This window comes from Bombus vancouverensis, chromosome 3 (assembly GCF_051014615.1).
Source record: "Bombus vancouverensis nearcticus chromosome 3, iyBomVanc1_principal, whole genome shotgun sequence".
In the NCBI taxonomy this organism is placed as follows: domain Eukaryota; kingdom Metazoa; phylum Arthropoda; class Insecta; order Hymenoptera; family Apidae; genus Bombus; species Bombus vancouverensis.
In genome coordinates this window covers 20,006,759-20,028,568 of record NC_134913.1, presented here as the reverse complement: position 1 = coordinate 20,028,568, position 21,810 = coordinate 20,006,759, and the positions used below count along the sequence as shown (strand labels likewise).

General features: G+C 42.2%; 6 protein-coding genes across 10 annotated transcripts in view; 3 read left to right on the top strand and 3 right to left on the bottom strand.

The window, feature by feature from the left end:
• Positions 1 to 744: 744 nt before the first annotated feature.
• On the top strand, positions 745 to 6,838 carry LOC117154194 (uncharacterized). Its single transcript, XM_033328964.2, has 3 exons — positions 745 to 2,392; positions 4,349 to 4,492; positions 4,581 to 6,838. The coding sequence occupies exons 1-3, from the start codon at positions 2,010 to 2,012 to the stop codon at positions 5,839 to 5,841; spliced, it is 1,788 nt and encodes a 595-aa protein (XP_033184855.1). The 5' UTR covers positions 745 to 2,009; the 3' UTR covers positions 5,842 to 6,838.
• On the bottom strand, positions 6,823 to 10,920 carry Nup54 (nuclear pore complex protein Nup54). The gene is made up of 5 exons (XM_033328963.2): positions 10,723 to 10,920; positions 8,753 to 9,256; positions 7,776 to 8,683; positions 7,475 to 7,702; positions 6,823 to 7,402 (listed from the first exon to the last, which is right to left on the bottom strand). The coding sequence occupies exons 1-5, from the start codon at positions 10,820 to 10,822 to the stop codon at positions 7,280 to 7,282; spliced, it is 1,863 nt and encodes a 620-aa protein (XP_033184854.1). The 5' UTR covers positions 10,823 to 10,920; the 3' UTR covers positions 6,823 to 7,279.
• On the top strand, positions 9,669 to 10,378 carry LOC117154195 (uncharacterized). Its single transcript, XM_033328965.2, has 3 exons — positions 9,669 to 9,695; positions 9,758 to 9,904; positions 9,989 to 10,378. Exons 1-3 carry the CDS (start codon positions 9,669 to 9,671, stop codon positions 10,376 to 10,378), a joined length of 564 nt encoding a protein of 187 aa, XP_033184856.1.
• A 105-nt stretch (positions 10,921 to 11,025) lies between the features above and the next one.
• GABA-B-R1 (gamma-aminobutyric acid type B receptor subunit 1) lies at positions 11,026 to 17,655 on the bottom strand. Of its 4 annotated transcripts, none has more exons than XM_033328960.2 (12): positions 17,089 to 17,652; positions 16,919 to 17,017; positions 16,694 to 16,828; positions 16,453 to 16,623; positions 15,874 to 16,372; positions 15,657 to 15,784; positions 15,276 to 15,568; positions 14,960 to 15,203; positions 14,515 to 14,758; positions 14,051 to 14,445; positions 13,829 to 13,967; positions 11,026 to 13,765 (listed from the first exon to the last, which is right to left on the bottom strand). In XM_033328960.2, exons 1-12 carry the CDS (start codon positions 17,221 to 17,223, stop codon positions 13,752 to 13,754), a joined length of 2,496 nt encoding a protein of 831 aa, XP_033184851.1. In that variant the 5' UTR covers positions 17,224 to 17,652; the 3' UTR covers positions 11,026 to 13,751. The 4 variants fall into 4 exon arrangements, with proteins under 4 accessions (XP_033184851.1, XP_033184850.1, XP_033184849.1 ...); XM_033328959.2 differs by having other exon boundaries at positions 11,026 to 12,261; positions 17,089 to 17,650; XM_033328958.2 differs by having other exon boundaries at positions 11,026 to 13,967; positions 14,515 to 14,722; positions 17,089 to 17,655.
• Positions 17,656 to 17,906: 251 nt separating this feature from the next.
• Positions 17,907 to 18,787, top strand: LOC117154196 (mediator of RNA polymerase II transcription subunit 22). Its single transcript, XM_033328966.2, has 2 exons — positions 17,907 to 18,109; positions 18,334 to 18,787. The coding sequence occupies exons 1-2, from the start codon at positions 18,007 to 18,009 to the stop codon at positions 18,651 to 18,653; spliced, it is 423 nt and encodes a 140-aa protein (XP_033184857.1). The 5' UTR covers positions 17,907 to 18,006; the 3' UTR covers positions 18,654 to 18,787.
• bif (protein phosphatase 1-binding protein bifocal) overlaps positions 18,728 to 21,810 on the bottom strand; it is a 27,273-nt gene continuing 24,190 nt past the window's right edge. The window contains exon 4 of one of the 2 annotated variants that reach the window (XM_033328952.2): positions 18,728 to 21,359. In XM_033328952.2, the coding sequence (XP_033184843.2) occupies positions 21,121 to 21,359 (239 nt within the window). In that variant the 3' untranslated portion in view covers positions 18,728 to 21,120. The other variant, XM_033328953.2, reaches the window with a different exon arrangement.

The following is a 21,810-nucleotide window of genomic DNA, read 5'->3' as shown; positions in this document are numbered from 1 at the left end:
TCGCGATAACGTTGCGCAGGCATCTCAGAGATACCTACGCAGAACTTTGTTCTCATTCACTCGGCGGGGAAAGGGGTATACTTTGAATAGGATTCACGGGTGCGAATCCTAAACGATTGTAGCACCTGTCGCCGTCTTTTTCCTCGCTCAAGGCACAGAACCATCGGTTTTCGTTGCAACGACTGGTTACAGATCGACTCGGAAGCTGCTACCGATGATTAAACGTGGCGTCGTTCGAATAATCCAGCTGACGTCCGAGTTTCAAGAATTCCGAGTTATTTCAAGATAGCTTCTCGACGATTCTCTACGATTCCTCGAAACATTAGCTGACGTACCGTTACTCGAAGACACGACAAATCGGAAGATTTTGGGGATATTCTTTCGTTTTTTTTGAACGTGTAAATTTGGAAAATGAAAAAGAAAAGTTATTCGACTAAGAGTAAACGTTCGTATAAATCGTGTTTGTCAAAGCGTATCGTCTTTCGAGATAAGCAACCGACAAACAATCGTCGATGATCCTGTAAATTCCAAATGTTGGCAAAACTGGCGCCGTTTTCATCTTCCGTAACATAACGAGTTATCCAACGTTGCTTTCGAAGATATCGGTAAGTCCACACGGTTCCGTCCACTGACGCATTGCAGTCGGTTGTTATCAACGTGGATGTATTGGTGCGCCCGGGCGGAGAGGCGTGGGACGTTATCGGCGACGATAGCGCGGCTATATATAAAGCGGCTGGTTCGTCGTTGACATTAGTTCCACGTTCGTTGCAGCCTTTTCGCAACAGACGGCTTCCTCTTGTTCTTCGACTGCCTTTCTTCTCCCTTCTCTGTGCTACGCTGCGCGCTCTCTGTCTATCAGTCTTTGGCTCTTGAGTTACTCGACGAGGATCATCGATACGCGTCTGCGCCAGTAGTCGACCACCGTGGTACGCGATTCATCGACGTCCCTGGGGGGTAACTCCGACCACCTGATCATCGACGCGTCACGCTGCCAACCGGAGCCGAGATCTTCGCTCCGAGATAAAGAGGGAAGTCGAGGCAGAGAGATCCAACGACGAGATACGAGGAAAGAGAAACGAAAAGATGGAGGCGACGTTGTTCTAGCGTCAACAGGAACCGATCTGTGGAACGTTTGACAGACCAGCAGTAGGCTGTCAGAGGGGGCTGTTCCGTGCGCCACGGAAGCCTCAAGTCGATTCGATCGGGCTTGCAAATCGAATCGGTGGTATCGTTCGGCGAAAGCGACGGCCTCCACGAGGAAAGGGTGCTCGCGTTTGATGAGTCTGTCACGGGCCAGCCTAGTTATGTTCTCGATCGAGTACAGCAAACAATTCCTGAGCTACCGTATACTCAAGTCGAACCGGTTCAAGTACATCTGACGATACGGACTCGGACTAAGTGTGATAAAAGTGTGCGCGCTACGGCGAAAGTGTGTATGTGAGCGTACTGTGCCGTGCTCGACTTGTCGTTGGCGACGGTGTTCAGGAAAAGGAATCGAAAGCGCGACCAGGTTCGAAAGAGAGCCCACGAGGATACGGCAAGACCTGGAAAGTCTTGTTCACGATTTTCATCGATGCGCCGATCGTTCTCTCGGTTCGTTACGAATTGAGATAAACGAGACGTCACCTTCGAAACTCGTTGATAAGACGACATTTTCGAAGGCGTTCGAGGTCGCGATTCGAGGAAAGGACGATTCCGATCAACGGGTGGCACGAGTCGATCACAGCCAGATAGATATAGGCAGCCGATGAAACAAAATTACATTCCTAAAACTTACGTATTTCCTTTCCATCCTGCAAATCCATTCCAAATTCTATCAAATTGTCTATCAAAGTGAACGCGATAGTTGTTCGATTTTTCCGATCCTTTCTCACCTAAGTTCTCGTTGATCCAGACGACGTACACGGCGAACCGGTATCAGGAAAATTTGCACGTTTTTCGATCAAATTGGCGAGTTCCTCGACATAACGAAATTAAAGGCAACAGATAAATACAAGAAAGAATAAAACATGATCGTTTACGTTCCGGGTAGAATGCCAAGCCACGTTGGTCCGTACGGCTCTGTTCGCTATCCGGGCACGCTGCTAGGAGTGGTGCCGGGTTTTTACAGCCCGATTTCCGGTTACTCGACCAGCCCAAACCCCAGCTACTACGAGAGCCTCAGCCTGCAACAACAAGCACCGCTGGACCTTCCGGTTTGGCCACGAAGCATGCCGATCGAGGAAGAACTCGCAACTTCCCCGTCGGCCGTGATACCGGGTTTGGGAGTCTCGCCGGATGGTTTGGCAAACGGTGGACCACCTAGTCCAGCTCACAGCGACTCGGACGCCTCCAATTCCAGCTTGGAACTTGGCTCCATTCGACGCGGCGAAAATGCTCAACTAAAATGCAGGTAAATTGTACACCGCTATTTCCATTCTAAAATAGTCCTAAGCTAGAGTTTCGTAACAAATTTTCAGAGACAGTTCGTGACGCTGTTCGTTCGAGTAAAGATATTTTGCCAACACCTAGTGTCGTTACCGTACGCTCGTCCGGAACGGAATTTACGAATACGCGATCGTTATCTGAATCGAACGCGGATATGTCAGACCCGACCGAGTCTGAAACGCCTGTTTATTTTCGGTTGTGCATCTCGTTATCAGAAAAATAGCCTGATGCGCAATTACGTTTTCTTTCGCTCGTCCTTCGCCCAAACGACTCGTTTCGAGCGACTGTTCACACGAAGAACGGTTTTAGTCGACGATGGTCACCGGACGATGAGTTTCTACGCGAAACGCGCGCAATTCACGCGCAACTCTCTTAAGTGACGCTAATTTATCCGCGGCGTGCGCGCGCGGTTACGTTCGCAGCACGCGTCCCATTCCGGTTCTAACCAGTTTCCCGTATCCGTCGCGATATCAAACGGCATTCTGCTCTTTTTCCACATCTTTCCTTCTCTTTCTTTGCTCTCCCCTTCCCGCTAGATTCGACCGAGACTCTAAGAGTTGTCTAGCAGCTCTTCGATCGAAATTCGCGCGAATCGATCGAGGGAAACACCTTATCGCGCGAGTTTCACAAACTCGAACAAGAATCCAGCAAGCGAGAACCGCAAGTTGGAGAAAGAAAAAAAAGACAAAGTATAAAAATAAAGTAAAGCCAGCGGGGGGTGGGGATAGCGAGATATCGAAGCGGTTAACGAAGCTAAGTGATTACAATACTAGAAACAAATGTCAAATTTCGATAACCCTGAAACAACGATACGCGATTACACGGTAAGATGGCATTCAGCTTCGTCGAGAAGATTTCGGCTGGCGAAACGGTGCGATCGTTTATCGCGTCAACAACTCGTTACGTGCTCGCGCTTTGCATGTGGTAGCCTCGTGCACTCGGGAATGCCTGCTTTGTTATCACCGTGGCAATCGTGGACGATGTTGTCGTCGCATCGTTGTAATTGCGACGCTCGTACGCGTCACACGCCGAATCTTTCGTTTTCCTTGAAATTCGATAAACGCTGAATTTTCCGTGAATTCGCGGGATCGCGAACGTGAGTCTGATAAAAACGAGAAAATTCTACCGGCGATTACGCGAGTATGTAAGAGCGGTTCCGAGGGATTAGCTGACGTCGCCTTGATCCACAACCTTTTACGCGAGCATATCGTTCACGGATGCGACGTCGTTTGCTGTGATAGTATCAAAGCCCATGTGTCCAGATAAACTGGTGTCAAGCGACGCCAATTGCACAACGGACGGAATTGGTATCAATTGGTCGGTTGAACGGATGTTCTTGACGTAAATCGCGCGTCGATATTTCAACCGAACGCCCGCGTCGCGTCGTTTCAATCCCACTATTTACGTTTATGTACGTCGACTCTGGTTCACGTGATAGCGTGCTACTGGCGGCGCAACCTTGAAAACCAGGGAACAACTCGAGTCGATCTCGAAGCGAACGAGACTTTTCGTAGGTTTCACGAGCGTTCCTCTCGAGTTCGAAGCGTAGGGATACAGCGACGCGCGAATCGATCGAACGATCAAGATGCACGGGGCGACTCTTCTCGCGCGTGTTGGTTATATTTAGAAATTCCCGGTATATGAGCGACAGGGTGAATAAGTAATATAAATAGATCGATTGACGGGAAGAATACAAGATTCGAGATATTGGCCTTAAACGATAATCATCTTATGAACGGCACGATTGATGGGAACGATCCAGCGATCAAAGATCAATAGCCCTAAACGTTTCGCGACTATTCCCGTGCGATCGCTTAATACGTAGTTACTTACGTTCCCGATGCTGACGGACGACACAGCGAGTCGAATTAAAATCGTACTGGCGAGACCAAAGGCTAACGCGTCTTGCTCCAATTCGCAGATGGCAAAATTGTGGTCGTTGGTTCACATCCTTGGAACAGCTGGCAGGACACGTTGCGCGACTTCATGCTGCGCCCGGACCACGTGGTCTTTTTTACTGTGGCTGGGAAGGGTGTGCCAGAGGTGAACGTGGATTTAACGCCAGGTAAAACCTTCTTTTTATTTTTCTAGAATTTAAAACCGATCGAGTTTCGAGTTTCGAGTTTTACCTCGCTACTTCTTTCGTTATCCAGGTACAAGATGCTGGTGCACGTTCGAACGCACACGAACGAGAAACCGCATCACTGTTTCCAATGCGACAAAAGCTTCAGCAGAGCGGAAAACCTAAAGATTCACGCTCGTTCTCATACCGGTGAACGCCCTTACGTCTGCCCCGTTGAAGGCTGCAACAAAGCTTACTCCAACTCCTCGGACAGGTTCAAGCACACCAGAACTCACGCCGTGGACAAGCCTTACTGCTGCAAGGTACCTGGCTGTCCCAAGAGGTACACCGATCCTTCCTCCCTGCGTAAACACGTGAAAACCTACAGACACTACGTGAATAATAACGACAAGGTGCAAGAGAAAAGTTTCGAGGAAAACAATTCACAGGAGAAGGCGAGATTCGATACCGTAACGCCGGAGAAGCAGAGCAGCAGTACCCATTCCGAGTCGTCCGACAAGAAAGACAGCAGCATCGAGAGCAGCGTATCAGGGTCTAGTCCAAAGGCCAGCAATAGCTTCGAGGAGCAAAGGAATTTCGTCGAGTGGAATAACATGTACAACCTGCAAGACCAGCGCAAGGAACAGGAGCACATCACGCCGAGAAAGACCTACGAACAAGAAGTGAAGATCTATCCGAGAATTTATGACGAGAGTTACATAATACCGGACAGAATTCAGGTGAATCCCATGTACGTATCCAACAACCCGATCATCAAGGAGAGCCCACCTCAATCGGTTCAGTCGGTCTCGCCTCGAACCAGTCCGCACCATGTCCCCGACACGTTGCCTCATATCGGAATGCAGTCGACGCCCATCAAAATCGAGGAACCCATCGAATGCCCCAGTAAGGTCAGCACGGTCGATTACAGGAACATCGAGTCGATTATCAACAGCACGCCCTGCAAAAAGGAAAACGTCGTTATTTGCGATCCAGTGAGACATTCTGTGATAAAACGAGCTGAAGACCTGAAAATGGAGGTCGAGCAAATACCGACCAAGGAGGATATGTGCAAAGACACCACCGATTGCTGTTGTCGTCACAAGTGTTGCGTGCACAGTAACGACAATATCTTGGAGAAAACGAAGATCCTGTCGGATTTAATCCTCAAGACGCAGAATCCTCTGTTCAGACACCTGTTGGGCACGGTGGATCTGCAATACGGATTACAGAATATGTGGGGCAACATTGTGGACACGAACAATACATGCGGACAAGACCTTCGAGTCAAGAACGAGAATGTGGTAGAGATGGAGCAGGATCTTCCATTGGATTTGACAATCAATAAATAAGGAGAATTTTTCACATCGTATCGAAGTTAGCGTTGCAACGAGTAAAATTAGAACGCTCGGAACTATGTAGAGGTATATTTTTCTCGCAACGAATCGATGAATTTTTTGAAATTCTGGAGAAGCCTTAAACTACCGACCGTGGCCAGGGTTCGAACATCTTCGAGGCCGTCCTGGAATCGAGTGCCTCGAGTCTTAGGTCGTAACGTCTTATTCGGTATTTTCTATAAATCCAGGGCGACTTTGAACATTGGAGAATTTGAATTTCTACTCGGGCCATGGTTTTTACTTCCGTCATTTTACGTCAAATTACTCTTTCGAGATTAGCGAGGCTGCGTAAAACGTTTGAGGATTATTAGTTTTGCCTAGTTTATTCGATTCGATGATAACTAAAAACTATAAAAGTTGATTAATACTAGAGACAGATAAAGGTTGATAAAATATATCGGTTTGAAGGAAGGTTTGTTGTTGGCGAAAAGAAAGTTGTCCGTTTTCGTTAGACTGTGAAGCCAAATATATTGTAATACGTTAATGTCTGTCGAACGATGAAGTTAGTCGAAGCAGAGATAGTTTGATATCGAATGAGGTTTGCTCAATCTTAATTCGTTAATAACTCCTTTAGCAACGTAATTAGAAGAGTCTCAGATTTAGATTTACGGGTAGTTCGAACGATCGTCTAGAACGAAATCATCGTCGATACCTGTATATACACACGTTAAACCAAAACCTAACAAACAAAATAGAGTAAAGTAAATGAGAACATAAAACGTGTTTCATAAAACTCCCAAGTAATATTACGGTCAAACGACCGCTGTATCATAATGTGTCTGAAAAAAGTGATCCGATATGTAATGTTCAACATCTATGTATAATATGTATATAAAGTTGTATTATGTATAAGGTATTCAAGATGTTAGACGTATGAAGGAAAGTACTGCAATGAGAAAAGCGTGTTTAACGACATTAAACTATTCAATAAAAACATTATTTATGTAAAAAATGTTTATTCTTTTCTTAGCACATAACAAGTTTTGTCTTACCCTCGATGTTGGAAGTATTGTATAACCGCATTTTTGATAATATCAGCAAAACGGTCACGTCTATAAAAAACTTCTCTCTTGTTAAATATCGCCAAAACAGGTTGATTCGATATTGACACCACTCATTTAATACGTGGGAAATTATCATAATTGATAAACGTTATCTTCGAGCAAAATAAAGTTTAACATCGTAAAGACACGTGTTTAACTCATAATAAAAAAAAATTAATAGTAGCAGTTAGGAAGTAGATTCAGAATGAATATGGCATCGATTTTACGGAGGTGCAGCGTCTCTGTTGTTAGCTGGATTTACAATCTTATTATCGGCGATAATAATGACCATATCTCTTTAAGTAGGTTGACAAAAATACGCAAGAAAATTGCGTTGCTATATATAATTCTCACGATATATTATGACTCATTAAGAGTTCAGACATGCCGTCTTTAATGATTTTCAAACTTTCTAGATCGGAGTTTATCGTTGCTATAAGTTGTGCCATGCCCTGTTGCTCCATTGTTAGGTACTAATAAAAAAAAAAGCACCGATTACGTATGTAGTCTGCGATAACTTTTTCGTAAACATTTTCTTTACGTACCGCTTTTATGTCATCCTGTGCTATGGGGTCCATCGCATACCTTTCCTGATTTTGTGTGTCTATATGATTTCTCATTCTCAATTGAGAAAGCATTTCACTAATTCTACCTTTGAACTGAGTTGGAGCGCTAACTTGGGAATGCATAGATTCGAACCTACGTGTTAGAACTTCTTCCTCCGGTTGCAGAGACAACCCAACTTTACGTGTAATTTCTTGACGTACCAGTACCTAAAGAAATATTTAAATATATAAATTGAATGTATGCTAATTGAAATAATTACCAGAAAGTACATTTACATACCTGCAACACCCTGTGTTGTAGTTCTAACAGAGTCCTCCGATGTTCCTTTAATCTAGCTTGTATCGCCGTATGTTGTCTCTGTAATCTTTGTATTTCATCAGCCGCCATGTCTAGGAAATTTCTATGCCTTGTTGTTTCTTCTTCTTGACACTTTAACCTGTGTTTAACTTGTTGGAAGCCGATCATTGGCACAGGTATATAAAGTTCTGGATTGGGATTGTCCAGTTGAGCCTGTTTCCATAATCGTGGATCGATTGAACAAGGCGGATTGTCTAAGTATTCCTTAAGCTGTGCAGGATCTAATTTTACTAAAGGTAACATATCTTCTACACCATTTTGCACTAATTGTTGCTTTTGCATCGGTTGCGATAAATACGCAACTAACTCGCTGGCAGGGATTTTTCTTGGAGCTCCGGTAATTCCTTTTTCAGTGATAAAAATGGTCACCTGACTTTTGTCTTCTCCAGTTGCTTTAATATTGTCTATTGTAAGCGATAAATTCGGTTTATTTCCCAAAATATTATTCATAAAACCGATCAATTGTGCCTCGCCCTCTTTAACATCCTTTTTCTTTTTATTGAAACAGAGTACTACCAGACCGTCGTTGTTATCAGCATCGGGCATCCGACTGTACCCGATAGCTTTGAATCTACATAGTGGATTTTCTTGATTAAGCTCTATAGGTGGAGCATTCATATAATAATAAGCTTTTCCAGTTCCCCATAAAGCTTGTATGAGGTTCCATCTCGCGATAATATTGTCACGTTCATCGTTATATAACTGGCAATTAAATACGGCATTGTATAACGCTTCGGATATGGTATTAACGGGCTGTTGCTGCTGTTGTTGTTGCTGAAACTGTTGTTGAGTCTGTGCTAACCCAGATCCAAACCCCGCAAATCCTGTACCTGCATAGATAATTTAATCTGAGTAAAAAATACGTTGATAAGTAAAGGAATGGCGCAGCTACCACCAACCTGTACCAAAACCACCAAAGCCAGTGGTTGTAGTTGTTGCCGTTGGTTTTGCGCCGAAAGCACCAAAACCTGTAGATGTACCAAAAGTAGGGGCTGTACTTGTAGTACCAAATCCTCCAAAGAGGGAAGGCGCAGAGGTGGTTGTTGTAGTCCCAAATCCACTGAAACCACCAAAGCCTAAAGAGGATGTTGTAGTGGTTCCAAATGTACCGAATCCAGTGGTAGAGGCTGGTGTGCTACCAAAAGCAGAAGTGGTGCCGAATGCAGTGCCCGATGAAGCAGGCGTACCAAACACTGGAGTAGTTCCAAAACTAGTAGCGGAAGCAGCAAAAGTAGGTGCCGAGGCAAAACCACCTGTTGCTGTGTTGCCAAAACCAGTTGCAGCTGGTGTACCAAAAGTGGTACCACTTCCAAATCCTCCTGTTGCTGGAGTTGAAGAGGAACCGAAGAGACTTGGCGCTGAGGTAGCCGGCGTACTAAATCCAAAAGATGGCGTTCCAAACCCTGAAAAAGTGTTTGGTTTCAATATTTAATAACGATACGGCATATAACTATATAAGCAATATATATAGAAACGAGACGTTCGAGGTACATAAATACGTCGGTTATGAAAAAATGTAAAGATATACATATATATATATAAATATATATATATATATATATTATGAAGTTGTACAATTTTCTTACTGAAAAGTTGACTTTTGTTTTTACTGATTTGAAACTGCTTCAAGTAGAAAAACTAGTATATGGCAGAAATGTCTTGCACCAGATCGCAATAATAATTTGCGCTGTATTCGTTCGTAAAGTTTAACTACACGCGTTCAAACGCATCGAAAAAATCATATAATTCGTGTTCACATGATAAAAATTTATTAAAAGTTCCTGAATTATAGATAATTGCATAGCAAAAAACAATATGTCGTATATAAATGAGCAAAATCAGGTAAGGCTGTTAATAAAGCAAAAGTATAGTGAAAATCTAATTCGACTAATGAAATTAAATAGGGAGGCAAATATGGACAACTTGCTAAAAAATTATTAAAGATAGCTTCAATATCTGGTAGGAAGGTTGCACTTCGTCATGTTGGTGAACCTATCGATTATTCTACTGAATTGTTGCACGAATTTGGTACTACAGATATAACAATTGGAGTATGTTTTAGAATTTTTTTATACATTTTATTACATTCTATATTATAGCATAAATTATAACATGTTCCATTGCAATTTGCGAAGGACGTTACAGCAGATGTTATGATAACAACAATGGGTAAAATTCCAAGTGAAATGTTTTACTTAGAGGATACAGTTGCTACCGTAGTTCCACAGAGAATACAAGAAACATCTACATTTGCAAAAGCTATTGTGGCAACGCAAGAGTATTATCGACCAACGGAGTCCTCCAGCCATTCGCCGGTCTTAATTGCTTTATTAACCGCTCTTTTTATAATATTGTTATTATGCTGTATTACGGCATGTATCGTAACTAAGTCAAAGAGGAGAAATAATTTCTTTGGGAAGGGAAACATGGAATGCGAACCAGGATGTACAGGACTGAATCAGCCTCTGCTAGGAAAACTTTCAACCACTACAAATAAAACCAGCATTAGCTCTTTGAGAAATTAAAACTGATTTTGACACTAACTTGCATAAAACTTGCAATAACTTTTTATCGAATAAAACACAGTTTTGAGGAATTATTAACGTGCGACGTAAAAGTGTAATGCAAGCTGATTATATTATGAGTAGGCATTGTGATGAAACAACACATTGAAAAGTGGAGTGTTCTTCGAATTGATATTCCAAGAATATCTACAAAGACAAGTTTTGGAAAAGTTATAAGACATATGATAGATTTCGGACCAATGGAAAATACAAAATGATAACTTTAATGAAAATACGTTTGAAAAGGTCACATGTAACTATAGAACGAGCGAAATGTGACTTAACCTATAAACTAGACAACTTACCCGGTTTTACTGGTGTCGCCGTAGTGGAAGCCGTTGCACCAAAGCTAAACGCAGGAGCGGGTGTCGAAGTTGTTCCTCCGAATCCCGTACCAAATGACATTTCTCAAATTAAACTAAATTTAACGTATTACGAAAACAGTATTTACCGCGCGCGCCTTATAATTTCGTATAAGCGACAATGTAAGGAATATGGCGGCTGACATGCGCCGCGAATACGAATTTCCGTTTTGGTGCAGACACGATGTCACGTGATCATGCTAAATGCTGATTATTCAAATCACAATACGCGGCAAAATCATGCTCTTAAATTGTAACTAAGTTTATTTGATTTTTTAATACAATTGTATTTCATTTGTACTACATATTTTTCATAATCGCCATATGGATCTATGATGTATTAAATATACGTATTTCTTTAGAGAATCATACGTGTCGTCCCCTAATATCTCTTAAACAAAGTTCGTTTGATTTCCTGGAAACTTTTTAAAGTTCACGATAGTAAAATTGCGATGCATTCACGCGAATTAAATACTTCCGATTTTAAATTCGAAAGCACGTTGTTTCGATTATGTAACTGTAACACAGCAAAGATCCGTGAACGATTAATGGATTCGAGAGCGAACGCTTTTCCGATAAGCGCAGGGTTATCAATAACAGATACAATATGAATTTTTAACGAATTTTATAATTTAAAAACTTAAAAATAAATATATCTCCATATTCTAACGTATATATATATGATACTTTCTTTAACAGTTTGATAAGACTAGTATATGTATATCGTATAATAATATAGTAGTCAAGCGCAATTCGCGCGACAGTCGATCGAAGAAATATAGTAAAAAATACGTGGATGAGCGCGATAATGATTATACGAGAAACAATTCAACAGAAGTTCGTAAAATCTCTCTAAACGTCGTATATACGTGGAATGGTGAAATTGAAACGCAAGTACGAAAAAGTTGTGCTTCGTGGCTTGTTCAATCTACGTTATACATACACGTAAGTCGTCTTGTGTACCGATAAAATTTGAATTGCAGTCAAATCACATTATTTTCCCATTGATAACGTGAAATAGTTTCTGAACTCAAGATTTTCAAATATTTCAACGTTCGTGTTTGTAAAATTTGAACTTAAATGAATTTAAATTTAACTTGATCTTGAATTTAAATCGTAACGTTAACTGAATTGCACATTTATAAATTCAAGGGGCTTTTCCAAGCCGCCACTCTGAAGAAATCTCATTCCGTTGAAATAATCTCTTCTATAGACGAGATATGAGTGGCAAAATAACTCATCGACGATGCAATGATAGAATTGAATTTTTATCGCTACAAACACGATTTCCGGTTTGTTTCCGATCACAAAATAAGAACATGCAGTTCCATTGGAATTACGCATGTGTACATTTAACACTAGTTTTAGAAGAGAAAGAGAAATAGAGCGTTTTGTCGCGAGCTTTTAGCCCGTTCGTACGTTCGTATTGCTTTTGTCATCCTAATCGTCGGGGCTCTTGTGTTCAGCCAACCTGGTCCGTTTCTAAAAAGAAGAATTCAAAAACGATAATCCCTCAGATATCATGCGGGGTAAACGTAGAAAGTTTCTTTGCCCATTCATAAATAATTAATATTTGATCAGACTCGAGCATCCGAGCACCTTTACGTTTAGATCAGTCGTCAGAGGGTGCAATCTGAAAGATTAAGCGTTAACCGGCCATAAAGCACGTCGATCCACCTCATCAAGACTCCCAAATTATTTATGAATGGCGCAATGTTTGAAGCGTTTAAATCTCGTTAGCACGTTCACTGTTTTACGTGTGTACCTTGTTGCCCGCGATCGAACACCAATTTCGCGTACCGTGCAACGTTTCGTACAATTTGGGAGCAGACTTCATGAGGTTCACATCGATTCGCTGTCTCGGAAACGACCAGGTTATCGTCTAACGAGATTTAACTGCAATCGTTGCAAATCATGCGTAGACTATGTAAAAAGATTTAGGCCTGCGGCAAACGAAACGTTCGTGATGCTTCTTACGTTTTGACTAAACGGATCGCGATTCAAATTATACAATATCCCGTAATTTAAGCGATCTTCTGTACCTCGTGTGGAACGTGTATAATATTCGCGAATAAACGAAAACGTTCCTCTCTTTTATGTTTCTCTATTCGTTTCTTGGACCCGTATAAACGTGCGCGAAGAAATTCGGATCGTCGTGCATTGTCGCGTTTCGCACCAATACAATGCATGATAATAATGCACGGACAATCGAGTATTTTGCATAAAGTATTCGAAAGTCAACAGGAAATATTTTACGAAGTGTTTGGTCCGTGTTACGTAATCGGTTTATGCGACCAATGCGATTAGTGTAAATTTATCTAACCATGATTTAATTAAGAATCGATTCGTTCGATAAAACTTCTCTGTACAAATATCTGTATAATAATAAAATCTCGATAACAGGTAACGAAAAAGATCGTTGTAAACGAGAACGGCGCGATAGTCGTAGGCCAACTTGCGATCTATGATACCTAACAATATCTCGCGCGTATGCATTTGTTTTACACAGAGAGCTACTAATCGTACTACGCATACGCACACCTATTACTTTGTTTGTTATATACATACATCCAACATTTATACGTTTAGACACCGAGTACACGACACAGAGTGCGCCGCCTCGGGAGGAGGCAGCGCATCCTACGAACTATGAACTTAGAAACAAAGCTGTCTCGAGCTAACGAGTCGCCCGTTTGCATTTCAGAACTTTGGTGCGCCGTTTCCCTTTCGAAGTTTCACTAAAAATTGCAACGAGTGTCATTCGGTGTGCGATAGTATGTAATAGTACTTTGCAAAAAAGAGACAAGCAACGAGAAAATACGTCGCGTGATTCGATAGCCTCTAAAAAGAACTTCAAAGTAAACGTCGTCGTAAGAAGAGAACAACATATGTACTTTTATCCATTTAGGTCCCAGTTTCTTAAATTCGTTACGATCCAGCCAGAAAGGGCAGAAACTTAACGCACGGCGAATCTACAAGTACGATCCTGAAAACTCAAAGTCAGAAGCAGAAGCTCGAGATGATTGAGTATAAACAGAAATACCCCCACCGATTGCGCTATCCGAAGTCCCCTCGCCGGTTACAAAATCGGCGACTATCAACGAATCCTTCGGAACGTTTCCGCTGCCACCTTTCAGCGCGTCTCGCTCGGCCAACGTCTGTTTTAGAAGTTTGATCTTCTCTTCCTTCTGCAAAAGAATCGTCCATTCTTCGTAACAGCCAATCGTTGACAACTGTAATCTCGAAGCCGAACAGTGAAAAGTTTCCTTACCGCGGCGATCAGTTTCTGAAGCTCGTCGTTCTCGCTAAGCAGCTTCTGATACCTTTCCTCGTCTTCCTTCGACATGCCCACGTCCGGATTGTACTTGGATTCGGCCTTGTCTTTCGGATGCCTGATCACTTCGATCACTTTAGGCACGAAGATCAGCGCCATGCTTAAGAAACAGCAGAAAATAATGGCGAGTGCAACGAAAGCGAAATTAGCATCTTGCTGGCTGGCGATCACCATCGTCACCGGTGCTGTGATCAAACAGAGAACAACCACGTTGTATATCGACATGCCGACGTATCTGGAATCATTGATCTGTTTAACTTTGATGCTCCTCGTTTCGTACGCCAAAAACAGCCCGAATACCAGGATTATTCCTTTGTAGCTGTAAACCAAACCTGAAACAAGGACGCAGATGATAATCTTTGCTCGGTAATCAAAGATAAGTTTCACGTTGATCAGCTTACCAAGCCAAATATTATTGTGTACGCTCTCACAATGCTCTAACTCGGGTCTGATCATTGCATCGTCATCGCCAAACCAAGACGACTCCAACGGAAAGGTTTCCATCTTTCTTTGCAAAGGATCGAATACTTGCCAGGAGACTAGCAACGCTATATCCACCGCTAACAGTCCGCTTACCATCGTATACAGCTTCCACGGTTGAACTTTCTTCTGTATGGACGAAACTTTTTGTTTAGCCATGAACAACTAGAAAGAATCGAGAATACGTTAAAGTCGAGGGTCATACGAGCAGGATCTGCAAACCATGCACGGGGCGGGCACACTGCGTGACTAGAAACATTAATTAGATCGTTAATCGGTTAATCGATCGCACGTGATTACCGTGGGTGACTCTCTAAAACGATTTCAAGCAATCGAGCGCGTTGAATCGTTGTTTCCGGTACTTACTTTCGCTTGATCGGCTTTCGTCTTTGTCGTGAGTCTGTGGACCCGCCACACTTTGCTAAACATCGCGCCGAACGCCAGAGTAAATCCCGTGGATAACATCCAGGATCTGGCCTGGCAGATAGCTGGATATTCCCAGGGTGCAACGAATCTACCATCGATTCCCAACAGAAACACCGACACCAGACACGCTATCACTCCAACAAGCATTATTGTATTGCACACAGGATGCGACGACATTATAACCCTAGAAAGGGGGATACCAGCGTTCTCAAATATTTAGAGAAGAAAGAAATAAATATGGAACGAGCAGATGTACCTTCTGTGCCTGTTCCATATATTAAAAATTATTAATGCCAGCGCTATTACGATTCCCACCGAGGATATAGTTCCCATGCAAATAAACAAAGGCAACGAGACTGTCCTTAGAACGGTCTTTACGATGGTCCTATCCTGAGGTATTTTACCACCGATCCACCTTTCCATATTCCTCCAAGTCAGATTGTCGCTTTGCGTATCGTAATATCCCAACTTAACGTACTTTCCATCGACCACTTGCTCGATTTGGGTCAATGCGATTCTGTCACCTTGCGAACTAAACGCAACGTATCCCTATAGCACATACAGGATCGATTAAAGATCGGCCTCTTATTAAAGATAAAGCCTTCGTTTTATTTCTAGTTCTAGCCGAGTCACGTACAGATACCCCTAGAAACTGAGTGGAGTTGATCGCCGAGTAAATTTCGTCTGCTATCTCCTTGTTGGTGTAGGTGAAGTTCTTTAGACTCTTCCCTTGCTTACTCAGCTTCTCCATCGTTTTATTGAAAGCTGTAGTTCAAATACGAAGAATACAAAACTGTGGTAAAAATTCAACTCTTCTACGACCGGCACTTTTACGTAGCAATTCGAATTCATACCTAACGCCACCGACCAAACCGCGTCGTAAGCGAGGGGCGCTTCTTGATATCCTTCGGGGTAGTGATTGTTATCGATGTCAAAGCTGCTTTCCTTCAGCACTTTGTTTAATCTCTGTCTAAAATCCTCGGAAGTCATCCCGCTGATTGTCGTGTCGTTATTTTGATTCCACATGAGAGCCTCGGTCGTCAAGTGTCCTTCAGCCGCCCGCCTCATTTGTTCTATCGTGCACGTGATTCCCTCCGTTTCCAAGTTCTTCTCGAACCAATTATCCTCGTACCAACCGATGAAGAACCACACGTAACTTTTGCCGTAGAGATTCTGATGATACAATTCGCAGAGAACTCTTCTCGCGGCCACCACGTAGAACAAACCGACGATGATTCTGGCATCTTGGCGACGCAGATTTCTCACCGCGTCCGACGGGTCGGACAGGAAGCTCTGACGCGTAACTATTTCTATTCCCGCTTCCTTGCAACGTGCCTCTAAATCTTCTACGGTCTATAAACATAGGGGAAAACAGAACGATAAATTACCATGTTTGAAGGTTTCGATGGATTTGTGCGAGAGTGAGATGTTACAGATATGAACACTTCTTCGGCTTGCTGCAAGATTGCCACTCGAGACCAGCCAAATTTTTGCAGCAGTTTAATTCTCGTGGGATTGTGCACCGTGGCTGACGGGTGTGTCCTGAAAAGTGTCGGGAACCGATTTCGATCCGACAACGCAGGAGATGATGCACCGTAACACAACTAAAGACGACACCAGTCAGTTTCCTTTTCGTATCTGTTTATTTAAATAACAAATTTCATCGACACTCACCACTACCAGGTTCCACATCTTCGCTGCTTCAGCGACGGTCGTACATACCGTACTACATCCGGCTAACAACATTAATTTGTGTGGTTTATAGTATAATAAATTGTACATCACCGAGGCACCGAGTCCTGGCTCGCACTGAAACGACGATATAATCAATTAACGAAGTTCCTCCGTCGTGATTTCCCTACGGTGCTTCTCAAACTTCTCGACAAACATTTTGTATACCTCGCTATCGTTCGAGTGAAGCTTCAGTATGAATCCAGGTAACAAATTTTTTTCACGGTTAACATCTTCTAGAGCCAGGTTCACTGCTGGCATGCAAGCCTGTTGAACGAAGTATACGTTGACCGATGCAACTTTTATACATTTAGCAAAGAATAAAAATTAATACTCGCCTGGCCACCCTGCCATCCACCCTTTCCTCGTATGGGAAAAATGCCACCGATATGCAACACATTGTCGGCGTCGTCGGGAGGTAACGAACCCCCGATCGCTCCCGTCAACGTTAAAAATATAACAAGCCCTATCATCACGTCGTTTGCCAAATTTTGTCATTTATTCGATCGAGCAGGCTTAAACCTTCTATACTTTCTGTTTGCCCTACGACACACCCCAACAGCACGATGCCGAGTATCGTAATTTCTTTACGTGAATCACAGCCATCGTCGTTGACCGTTGATCGTTTTCGAACGACAATCACTGATCCGTGGAACGATGATTTTACCACCGTTCGGGACTTTGCGAACGGAGAGCGATACACTCGAGGGAATGTTCCGATATTCTCGGTGTCCCTAACGAAACGCGACGTACGCGGCATTAAAATCGTGTGTTCGCGTTCTCCATCGCGTTCGCCCGGTCTCGACGCTCCCTCCTGCGCGATACGCCGTGAAATTTCGCGTGCGAATGAATTTACCGAAGACGGAGAGGAGTTCGCGTGAGCTTTCTATTGATTTCATCCCGGCTTTCAAGGATCGTAGTGGGGATAGGGTGGCTCTGTGCCCTAGGTTTCTTCTAGAAGATCGATATATAAACGATTAGAACTTACGGTTCACTCGTGACCGAAGGTCACGTTGAAAATCGAATCTTCAGATTTTCCGTGCTTTTAAAAAGACGAGCGATCGCCCGTTACCGAGATGATTAGCAGAGATTTCGAATTGAGGTGCACTAGCGACCATTTTGGTTCGGTCGGTAAAATCGCATCAGGCAATGACGTTGTTATGATCCCGTCATGAAGTGCCCTAAACAGTTCGTGTTGTCGCAACGTGTGGAGTTCGTCGTTGTAAATAAAGGCCTGTTAATTTTTATTTGAAATAATGGCAGCACAGCGAGCATTGCCACAAAGCAAGGAGGCTTTGTTAAAGTCTTATACAACGAGATTAAAAGAGGATGTGAAATCCATGTTGGAGAATTTCGAAGGTATACTATATAACCTCACTTTTTGCACGGTACATAATAATAAGAGAATCGATGGTTTTTTTTAATGAAAAAACGATGTTACGTTATGCAAGTATAACAAGTATTGTTTGATGGATATTTTCGTTGAACTCAAACGATTGGTTTTATTCAATATACTAATGATATTTAAAACCTAACCTCTAATTACTCGCGAACGTTCAGTTAGTTTGATTGTTATTTTACAGAGATTGTAAAGCTAGCGAAAGGAGAAAGCGATTCCCAATTATCTCGGATGACACAATGCGAACAAGATACGTATGAAATGCACGTCAGGGCGGCGAATATCGTTCGCGCGGGAGAATCCCTGATGAAGCTAGTTTCCGATATAAAGCAATATTTGATACTCAACGATTTCCCATCTGTGAACGAAGCCATAGCACAAAATAGTAAATTATTCAGGACGAAACAAGCAGAATGTGATCAAAAGTTAGCGTCCTTGCGAGACGACATGGCCGCCGATTTATACGATTTGGAAGAGGAATATTACACGTCGATATACAAATAACACAAACTTCGGTTAGGTTTTTCAAGGATGTACAGTTGCGTACTTGTCTGGACCACGAATTCACCGAAATGTGATTTATTTGTTCAATAAACTGTATATATTTATTTAAATAAATAAGAATAGTTTTGATAGTACATTCTTACTTCTTAATTGGGAGCCTGACGAGACACGCGAAAAAGATAGGCTTGACGATATAATAATTCGGGCATACTTGTTTCATTTTATTACTTGAATACCTTAATAACACACAGACGATACATCACACAATACTTCTAACTGGTAAGTATACTCAATAAGGTAATTGTGGATTCAAGCTTCGGATAATGATAACGATAATAAGAATAATGAGAGTAATCATAATCATAAGAAGAACAATAAGAATAATCTTAGGATAATACTATTTCCTTCTTTTTAATCCTTTACTTGAACGACGATGCCTCTCCATACTGTACAGCAATAATTTACAGAAATAATACGGAGTTCCCTCGACCGGAGCAGCGAGATTACCGACATCGATTCGCAATCAATCGACCGATTGGGTTAAACGCAAAAACGCGTGCTATTAGAATTTGGAATGTTTCGTCCATCGTAATCTCGCTCACTCCGATACGTAGTACATACTGCGAAAATACAAACTGAGCGGTCGACACGGTTCTGGTTCCTTAAAATATTCGGAAGCAATTATTATATGTCGTTATTAGAGAAAGTAAGAAAAATATCACAGTGTAAAATGCAACGCTGTGACACAGACCCATCAAGCATCGATCAAACGATAACGTGAAATCAAATGAAAATAGTATGAGAATACTAGCGTCTACTAAATACAGCGACGAAAACTGGAACACAGTTGTTGTTTCGGTGTATAAATGCATCGTTATCGGTAATTATTATCATCGTATCGCACGTTTACCCTTGAATCAGTCCGCGATCACGCGATTAAATCTTAGTAGAAAGTTAACCATACTGCCGCAATCATACTTCGAACATTTACGCGATTCAACATAACATTTTTAATTTCTCGACGTTCGTGTAACCACTTCAAACATAATACGGACAACAAAAAAGAAAAACAGAAAAGCACGCGTAATAAGTCGATCTCAAAGCAATTTAATTGTTCCGTGTACAAACTTTGCGAAACTTTGAGATCGATAATAATTTAATATGTACAAAATTTGATTCGCTTAAAATTAACGCTCGTATTCATCAACAAATCGATATTTTCCCTCGTATCTTTCTTATTGATTATTAGTTTTTTTCTTTTCTTTTTTTTTCTTTTTGCTTGGTCCACGTCTAAATGTAAGAAACGAAAAGTGAAACAAACTCAACAAAACAAATATCGTGTATACATCTATCGTCTTATCTTGAGCATTCGTAAAGGATATCTGTATGATCTATCATACATTTGGTATAAATAACGAATTTCTCGGAATTTACAATTGCAATGTTATTCCTGGACCAAAACTTTCGCTTATTGTACATATACATATTATTAAGTATATCAAGTAGACTTACATTCTACTTTGGCTAAAACTTTTACAAAAATCTAAACTCCGGTGTTCCAATGTTTTCTTTTTTTCTGCAACGATTCTTTCTTATTGCGTTTAATTGTTTTTGTTTTTTTCTTTTCTAAAAATCCTGCATACAACTCTGGCCTTTGACTGGCAGCTTGAACGTTGAAGGGTTCAGCATTAAAGTAATCTCAAAAAGGTTACAAAATGTTCAGTTCCATCGTCGACTTCTCTTCGTTTGTTATAAAAATGTACCAAAAAGGTGATATGCTCGTTTTTTTTTTCTTTCTTTCTTTTTCTCACCGATCACTGGGCTCTCCGTTTTAGGTGCTATCGAAAAAAGAAATGCACTGACATATCTTGGCAGTTATAGTTACGCGTCACTTAGGAAAAGTCTGTTCACTTCGTTATCGTAATAATACAAAGAAATGCATATACTTGGAATGATACCGTCTTTTCGCTTAATTACCTAAGAAAAGGATTGCCTCTGCTTCGACGCGTTCGCGAACGAATATTTACTCCCCTTTCCTGCTTTTGATTCGTACCCTATGTCGGGAAAAAGTATTGCGCGCAGTTCTTACGACAGCGAACTATCTACGTAACACACGTAACGCTCGCTCCGACCGCGAACGCGTCGGGTGATGCGTATCTCGAAAAGTTGCAGTTCTGCTTATACTCATAGGGCGAGCAATCGTCACGTTGAAACGTTCGAAGGAACTCTCGACATGCTTCTCTTCTTTGTTCGTAACGACTTGTTTACTTCCTTCTTATAAAAGACTGTTTCCGCGACTCTGCCTACGAAAAAAGGAAAGAAAAATACTTTGCCATTAGTCTTCTGAGTAGTCGGGATTTTCGGATCGCCTGCACTCTCTTCCAAGGAGAGAGAGCTCTCCTTTGAGCTTTTTAGCGAGTTTCCCGCTTCACGCGTCTTTCTCTGATCTTCGAGTTTTTCGGTCGCGTCAGTAGAGGAGATCACCGGTCGTTTCTGAGCCCCACGCGCCCCCGTCTTGAGCCGGTTTCAGGTAATCCACTTCGGTTTCGTTGTCCGCTTGGCTCGACGCGGTGGTTGTCGGCGTCGACGACGATGTCGATGTTGCCAGCAAGCTCGAGGATACGGCTCTGGTCACGCCCAGCTCGAACCCTTCGGACGTCAAGTCCACTTTGCTAGGAGTGTAACTGGCAAGGCCACCACCACCACCTGCGGGGAACAAGCACTAGCTTTCAGCACGCTACGCGATCTAGGCGAGTTGGACGAGAGAAACGTGTACGACGTATACAGAGCGAGGGACTAACGAAATGTTTCGAAAGTGATATAGCGGCGAGAAAGACACGGAAAGTTTTTTCAACAAAAATAAGGAAAAACTGTCACTAAGTGAAAAAGTCGGTGTAGGGAAAGTGAAGCGTTTCTAGAAACTATGGAACTAATTTATACTAGAGACTCTTTTACGGGGTCGACATTCAAAAGGAATTGCAATTGTCTGCAGCGGTTCACGGGAGACATAACGTGGTGTATGAACGTCGCCTCTGGAAAAAACCGAAAAGAACGAGATACGTTGTTAGTGAAGGAACGAATGTACTCGATAAAAGCTACGTTCTTTCCTAAGTAAAAGTAAAAAAAAAAAAAAAAGTAGTCTGATCGCGACGCTGGT

What these genes read in the sequence shown, in the direction of transcription:
- LOC117154194 (XM_033328964.2), top strand. Translation starts at nt 2,010, where the DNA reads ATGATCGTTTACGTTCCGGGTAGAATGCCAAGCCACGTTGGTCCGTAC. An exon ending in AATGCTCAACTAAAATGCAG is followed by an intron (nt 2,393 to 4,348) that starts GTAAATTGTACA and finishes TCCAATTCGCAG; the next exon opens with ATGGCAAAATTGTGGTCGTT. An exon ending in GAACGTGGATTTAACGCCAG is followed by an intron (nt 4,493 to 4,580) that starts GTAAAACCTTCT and finishes TTCGTTATCCAG; the next exon opens with GTACAAGATGCTGGTGCACG.
- LOC117154195 (XM_033328965.2), top strand. Translation starts at nt 9,669, where the DNA reads ATGTCGTATATAAATGAGCAAAATCAG. An exon ending in ATATAAATGAGCAAAATCAG is followed by an intron (nt 9,696 to 9,757) that starts GTAAGGCTGTTA and finishes GAAATTAAATAG; the next exon opens with GGAGGCAAATATGGACAACT. An exon ending in CTACAGATATAACAATTGGA is followed by an intron (nt 9,905 to 9,988) that starts GTATGTTTTAGA and finishes CAATTTGCGAAG; the next exon opens with GACGTTACAGCAGATGTTAT.
- Nup54 (XM_033328963.2), bottom strand. Translation starts at nt 10,822, where the DNA reads ATGTCATTTGGTACGGGATTCGGAGGAACAACTTCGACACCCGCTCCT. An exon ending in GGCGACACCAGTAAAACCGG is followed by an intron (nt 9,257 to 10,722) that starts GTAAGTTGTCTA and finishes ACACTTTTTCAG; the next exon opens with GGTTTGGAACGCCATCTTTT. An exon ending in TACAACACAGGGTGTTGCAG is followed by an intron (nt 7,703 to 7,775) that starts GTATGTAAATGT and finishes ATATTTCTTTAG; the next exon opens with GTACTGGTACGTCAAGAAAT.
- GABA-B-R1 (XM_033328954.2), bottom strand. Translation starts at nt 17,223, where the DNA reads ATGATAGGGCTTGTTATATTTTTAACGTTGACGGGAGCGATCGGGGGT. An exon ending in AGATGTGGAACCTGGTAGTG is followed by an intron (nt 16,624 to 16,693) that starts GTGAGTGTCGAT and finishes TGTCGTCTTTAG; the next exon opens with TTGTGTTACGGTGCATCATC. An exon ending in CGAAAGCCGATCAAGCGAAA is followed by an intron (nt 14,759 to 14,959) that starts GTAAGTACCGGA and finishes GATTCTTTCTAG; the next exon opens with TTGTTCATGGCTAAACAAAA.
- LOC117154196 (XM_033328966.2), top strand. Translation starts at nt 18,007, where the DNA reads ATGGCAGCACAGCGAGCATTGCCACAAAGCAAGGAGGCTTTGTTAAAG. An exon ending in CATGTTGGAGAATTTCGAAG is followed by an intron (nt 18,110 to 18,333) that starts GTATACTATATA and finishes GTTATTTTACAG; the next exon opens with AGATTGTAAAGCTAGCGAAA.